Source organism: Vigna unguiculata, chromosome 9 (genome assembly GCF_004118075.2).
Source record: "Vigna unguiculata cultivar IT97K-499-35 chromosome 9, ASM411807v1, whole genome shotgun sequence".
Classification (NCBI taxonomy): domain Eukaryota; kingdom Viridiplantae; phylum Streptophyta; class Magnoliopsida; order Fabales; family Fabaceae; genus Vigna; species Vigna unguiculata.
In genome coordinates this window covers 32,185,457-32,192,444 of record NC_040287.1, presented here as the reverse complement: position 1 = coordinate 32,192,444, position 6,988 = coordinate 32,185,457, and the positions used below count along the sequence as shown (strand labels likewise).

At 29.6% G+C, this 6,988-nt stretch overlaps 1 protein-coding gene across 1 annotated transcript; it reads left to right on the top strand.

Annotated features, from left to right (window-relative positions):
• Window positions 1-1,732, top strand: LOC114164854. Its single transcript, XM_028049625.1, has 5 exons — window positions 1-158; window positions 561-643; window positions 995-1,067; window positions 1,168-1,221; window positions 1,296-1,732. Exons 1-5 carry the CDS (start codon window positions 66-68, stop codon window positions 1,464-1,466), a joined length of 474 nt encoding a protein of 157 aa, XP_027905426.1. The 5' UTR covers window positions 1-65; the 3' UTR covers window positions 1,467-1,732.
• The last annotated feature ends 5,256 nt before the right edge of the window (window positions 1,733-6,988 follow it).

Sequence of the window (6,988 nt, the reverse complement as noted above, 5' to 3'; positions counted from 1 at the left end):
AAATACACATTTCTTTCTCCAACACAGACAGACAGCACAGTAAGTAGCTTTTGTACTCCATTACCATGGCATGCAACAGACGCCTGCCTCCTTCTCCTCTTGGAAGGAACAGTTCTCTCCTCCAACGCCTCCATAGAGAAGAAAACCGTCGCACAAGGGTAAATGCATAAGCTAATGGATCCAATTTTTCATTTCCAAAAAATCATTGCTGCTTGCATCCTAATTTTCTGTAATTTCATGCTTCTAATTCAGTATAAGACTGTTTCTTTGACTCATTTCAACTTAATCCACAGAGAATGTTACTGACACCGGTTAATTTTGAACAGTAATATATTTGTCATGTGTATCTATTTTTTCGCGATTCATCTGGAGATATTTATTTTACTATTTAGCTTGCTACAGAGATGAATTATGGCGATGAGAATGCTAAATAACAGATCTTCGTGTCCGTAAGAGTCATAGCAGAATTTAATTAATCAACAGAGAGATATGATAATTGTTTGGTTTTTCCCCTTTTGGGTAAGGAATTTCAGCGTGTAATTGTTTCTTGGTTGTTGCAGGAAGAAAAACCTTCTGAGGTAAAAATTGAGAGTTCAGAGAAAGCACGTGGTACTGATGCTGGAGTCAATAAGAGAAAGCCAATGTGAGTAGCAGTATTTACATCGGTCTAATGGAGTATGAACATGTATTTATTTAGCAGATTGCTGAGTAAATTACGAAACCACTTTGTGAATTGAGTTTTGGTTTTCGATTAGGAAAATATACTGCTTGTTAGGAAAATCCTAATCCCTGAATCGATGAATAAATACTGCTAATGAAGCATAAGATGAATTTTATAAATTTGGGAACATTTGAAAGACTGATTTAACTCATCTTTAGATTCACTAACTAGAAGTAATTTCATAAAATGTTTTCAATATTTTTCTTACTGAAACTCTAAGATACCAAGTATAAGCATTTACTGAAAAGAGAAATTCATTAATGTGTTGAGCAGACGACGACCAAGGTCTAAAAGGCCATATTTATTGCAGACCAAACCTTGGCAAGAAAATCTGAAAGTGTTAAGGGTAAGGGTATGAATTATGATAAAGTTTCTTGAATTTCTTTCTTTCATTAATTATGATACTTAAATTGGTACTTTTTTTTCTTGTTCTTGGTAATTCACAGGCTGCTGCTGCCTGTGTTTATATTAACAAGCAAACTCCTGAACAAAATCCATTGGTAAGTGTTTCACAACCAAATATAACATACTTTGTTCTTGATTGGAAAAGTTTAAGCTAAAGCAGTGATTTCAGGAAGATGATGCCAGTAGTTCTGGATGTTCAAATGTGAAGGACTTTGAAACAGATTGTGATGACAACATTGGAGTTCATCTTCTGGCAGAAGTTGCCACTGGAATTAGTTTGGGGGTGGAAGAAAAAGAGGAACATGGTATGGAAAAAAGCAAACTCAAGAGATCTCTGTGATCTTGAGAATTATCAGAACAATCTGCAGAACAATGCTTGATACAGTACTACTCAATGTTCTCTAATAGTTTAGTACACCTCCTAGTCTTATAACTAGTATGAAACCATCTTTTCATATTTATACAAATAAATATGTATCTTATCATTCTCAATCTCACTAAAATCACAAACCACCTCTTAGAGATGAGAATTTATGTGGATATTAATTTGATATGTCTGCCTATGTAAAACTTTAACATAATTTATTTTCTCACCTTTTGTTATTACGCAACATCCTTTCTTTCTTGAGACAGGCTTCATAACAAGTTCTGGGTCAGATACCACTGTTTAAACTGAAACAATTTCTCCCACCGGTTAATCAATGTACACGCAATGACAATAAAAAATATTAATAAAACAATTAACGATAAAAAAATATTAATAAAACAATTATTGACAAATATAACAAAATGTCATTCTTGAAAACACTCTTAGTGTAACAGTGGAGCATTCAGATACAACTTATAAAATTGATTTTGTTGGTGTTTCTTAACTTTCAATCTAGATTTCTTAATAAAAAAAAACTTTCAAAAATTTTCAAAACCCTTTACTAGTTTTGTGTTCAAACATACTCAACACATAAAAAACAGACTAGGTTAAGATTAAGGGAAAAAGAAGAAGAAAAGGTGTCTGACACGTATTCTTTCACTGTAGAGTTATGTGTGGATTTTGAACTGGCATACTATTTCTTGTTATCACAACCAAACTAATAAAATATCTTTATTGGCTAAGTGAACATTTTTGAAGACATGAAATTGCTGAACAGTACATGAGATGGATGATGCTTTTTCAAAGTTCAGCTCTTAGACTTATATGCATACATTTGATGATTTGTTGTTTTTGTGGCCATTCAAGTTAATTTTTATTTTTTTTATATTTGTCTTCTACAGCACCTGCAGCTTGATGCTCTTTCTGTGTCTTTTTAAATCTATTCAGTGATCTTTACTTTAGGTACACATTATGCTTAAACCAAAGACAATTAATTTATTTATAAAATCTTTCCTTATCCAAAAAGTGTGTAACAATGACTTTCTTCATCATCAAAAATGTTTATCATATGTAAATTAATCCTTGACCTACTCATACTAAGTTATCAAGTTCCTATACTAGTTATATATATGTCCATAAGTTATTTTAATTGACTATATAGAAGGCATTATTGTCAGAAACTTGATGTATACCATTTTTTTTTATCAAATGACAATTTGTGTAACATAATGTTGTATTAAACATCTTACATCTGGTTAGCTACTGCACATAAAAGTTTCTTAAATATAGTGGGTGAAAAGTTGTATATGCATTTATCTCTGAATATAATCTAATAATAAAATATAAAAGATAAGTTGATTTATAAAATCTTTTTCTTGGTTATTTCTCCTAAAAGTACAATTAGCTTATAAAAAGTTTATTTATTTCTATTTCTACAGTTGTTTACTGACTTATTAAACATGTTTAGTAATAAGTTTAACTCTGCTCTGATTTGCACGAATTCATCAGCTTATTTACATAAACGTTATATATATATACACTTCAAAGTTCTGTCATCAAAACGTATTTGAAAGTAACAATAATGAAATCTATCTTATACTGTAAAAGAAGCAAATACAGGAAAGGAAGAAAAAAATTTAACAGCAAAAAATGGTTTGTATATGTTGTCTGATCTGAAATCATAGGAAGCTTCCCTCGTTAAGGATGAGAAAGGCGTTGGTAGAAGAAACAAAGTATTCAAAATATAAACCCTTTAACACTGATGAAAAAATGAATAAAACAAGATGCTATGAATACCAAGGATATGTATTTCAATTGAGGCAAGAGAATTTAAAAATAATACAGAAATAAAGAGGAAAGAGAAAAAAGAAGTTAGACTATTTTAATTTATTTAAAAACATTAATGACAATGTAACACGTGTTAGGGCTTCTTCTGTCTCTAGCAACAGTAACAAATTTGAATCTACAATTTCATAAGTTTTTAACTTTTTTTTATTCTTTCTTTATAGATATATTCAGCAAAATTTAGAAGAAATACTCAAATAATCCAAGACCACCGCCTGCCTGACAATAATTCCAGCCATTTTTTTACCTAATATTTATGTATATTTGAAAAATTTATAAAAAAATATTAAATTAGTTGTCCCATATAGGTAATTTGGATCCTATGCATCATAATCACCTAACATTTCTTTTAAGGAATGGACCCAGATGACGTTGACGATTATTCTTGTAATTAATTTTTTTTTTTGGTAAGAAAACCTTTTATTGTACACTACTCAAAGCTTCTTATCACCCCTATTTATGATTCTCTTACACATTTATTATAAATAGGAAGCATACACGTATTTCACTCCCAACACACCTCTTGCAAAGTCCACTACTATGGCATGCAACCAGCCCCCTCCTCCTTTTCAGAAGCAACCTCTTCCTACTGTGCCTGAAACTCCAGATATCGAAGAGAGACATCTCAAAAGGGTAGATGTATATGTTAATTATCTGAATTTTTTAGTTTTAAATTTTTCTTTTGGCTTCTGAAATTCTATGTAATTGCATGCATTTGAGTAATTCATGTTTATATCTGATTCCAGTTATATATACACTCTTCTCTGTACTCACTTCATGAATTCATATGTACAGGATGCTACTGAGAACGAAAAACCAAAATTTATTTTTTCTGCTGTCAAAGTAAGTTTTCACTTTGGTCTATCTATCTGTGTAGTAGTCCTATCTATATTTTTATGACTCATTTTTATAATTTTGTTTACATATTTAGGTTGGTAAAGAGGAAAAGACTCCTAATGTTGTTGTTGTTGCTGTAAGTGCTCTTCTGAGGATTTTTTCTTTTTTTTTGTTAAGAGTCACCACAGAATCTAATTAAGAATTTTGGCTTTTTCCCCTTTAGTAAGAACTTTGACATGTTTTTCTGATCCATTTTTGCAGGAAGTGAAGAAGCCTGCTGAAGCTACAAAGGTGAACCCAAGGAAGCGCAAGGCAGAAGGTCAATGAGGTGCAGATAAGAAAGAGGAAAAGATGAGTAGCACCATTTGTAATAATTAGTGTTATGGACATGCATTAGCATGTTAATAACTGTAAATTACCATTAAATAAAGGCTACTCTTGTTTCGATTCAGGACTTTGCCCATCTAATTTCAATTTCCTTTCAAATGTATCAGTGGTCTCTTAAGAAATTTCTAAAACCAGTATTATGATAATTGAAATAGTAACAAATACTCTCCATTTACTGTGTTTCATGTCAGATAAATGCAATTAGAAAGGGATGTTGGGGGATTTGATTCCAAGATACATTGGATTTCTCACAAATTTAAACTAATTTCACTTCTTTTTAATGGATAGTTAGGAGCAAATGATTTATAAAGTTAAGAGGTTAAGACCAACTGAGCTGAGTTGTTTTATATCAGAAACACTTATTCTAAACTTTTTGATGATCTGTCGTCTATGTGTCACATATAGAAAGGAAAATGGTGGTCGGAAAACCAATTTGGTAAATGTGATATTTTTGTTAAAATATATTTTATATTTCAACTTCTAGATTTATTTTTTTATTTAATTAGTTAGATGGTATCTATTTTTTTTAATGTATCAGTTTGATATTAATTTTAAAATGGTGTCATTAAATTTAATTTTTGAAAAAATATTTTAATTGAATTTTTTTGATAAAAATATTATTAATGTCATTAATTTTATTGATAGATGACTTTTATTATTAAATTTTTAATATAAATATAATACTTAATGTTATAAGAGTTATTTTATATATCAATACATTATGTTTATAATTTTTTTTTCTAAAAAAAAAATTAACTGAAATATTTTTTCAAAATGAAAACTTAATTAAAACATTTTTAAAAATAGATAGGAAATTAGTACATCCAAATAAAAGATGTTTGTAAGGAAGTGATGTTTCAAATTAGGCTCGTCTTAAATAGTGTGAAATCTGTGCATACCAATGAGCGATGTAATAAGTCAGAATAACTATCAAAAGTCTTGAGCCATGTCTAATCAAGATCTGACTTGTTTAATATAAAAGTCGCATTAAAAAGCCTTTTTGAAAACATATTAAATTTAAGCTTTTGAAAACATTAAACCATCTTATTATCTCTCTGTCTATGTGTGTACCTTTCTTTCACTTCTTTATAATAAAAGTTCCTAGTGGTATGTTTTGTTTTTGGAATGTTAAAAGAGGCGAAAACTTGCAAAGTGAATTTATGCAGGTTTCAATTCAAAATCTTGAACAACACTTTATATTTGGATTAAAGATAAAGTTTCCTTATATTTGCAGAATTTGATATTTAACATTGAAATAGCCCTGGTAAATACATGAGAATATTGCAGGTGAAAAGGGAAATATTATATATTGTCTATCACCTTTATCTTAATCTCGTTAACCTATCTTTAATATACCAGCAGTAAGGTTTCTGGCTATTATAATCCAAATATAAAGTTTGAACTAATATACCAGCAGTAAGGTTTCTGGCTATTATAATAGGTAAGTGAAGGGAGAAGGATATATCATTGAACATAGTGAATGTATAATGTGCAAGTTAAATGAAAAGAGGAAAATGTGGAAAGAGCTAAAAATCAAATCAAATTAGGGAAGAGTACTAAGTTTGTCAAATCAAATCAAAATCTAAATATAAGGGTAAATGGAAGTCGCTACCATTTCAATGTTCGTCTATGGAACGACATAATGATAAATAATTAAAATAGAGTTTGAAGTGGTAATCATAATTTATTTTAGAAAATTATGAAAAAAAATATATGTGAAAAGAGTATTTTGGCTTCGAGAATAGATTAATGTATTCGTGCTTTACCTTTATAAATTAAATATACTAGATGAAAACTTTGTGGTTAGAAAAACTTTAACTTATCATATCCTAAAAGCTTTACCAATTTGTGCATCCAAGGTGAATTATAATATTGAAATAACTAAATTAGAAGTAAATTAGAAGTGCGGTTTAAAACAATGGAATAACCAAATTAAAAGTATAGTAGTTTAAAAAATTGGAATAACCAACGTTAGTGATTTTGCTTTCTATTTATTCAAGGTTGTCCTTCAAGATTCGAAGAAAATTTTTCAACATTTCTATATTTTGTATTGACAATAAATAAGACTCAAAGCCAATTGATTCTAAACTTTAACTTTATTTTCCACTTTAACTTTATTTTCCACATTTTGTATTCACACATGATTAATTATATATTATTGCACCGATAATTCAATTTGGTCTCATATATGTGTCTAACACGTATTCATATATAATACTTTAGAATATTTTATCAATACTTATCAATGATGTATCTTGTTCCTGCGAAAAACAAATAAGAGATATTAGAAAACACAAATAATTTCTTACCTCAATCCTTGACCTTTCGAGTTGACTCCTTCTTGACTTGCACATGTCATCTCCTAAGGTAGGCGGTCCAGACCCTTAAGGTGTTACCTGCGGAGAAAACTCCGACAATTAAGTCAG

Coding starts and splice junctions, on each gene's coding strand:
- LOC114164854 (XM_028049625.1), top strand. CDS start 66: ATGGCATGCAACAGACGCCTGCCTCCTTCTCCTCTTGGAAGGAACAGT. Junction 644..994: donor GTCAATAAGAGAAAGCCAAT/GTGAGTAGCAGT, acceptor TGTGTTGAGCAG/ACGACGACCAAGGTCTAAAA. Junction 1,068..1,167: donor AAAATCTGAAAGTGTTAAGG/GTAAGGGTATGA, acceptor GGTAATTCACAG/GCTGCTGCTGCCTGTGTTTA.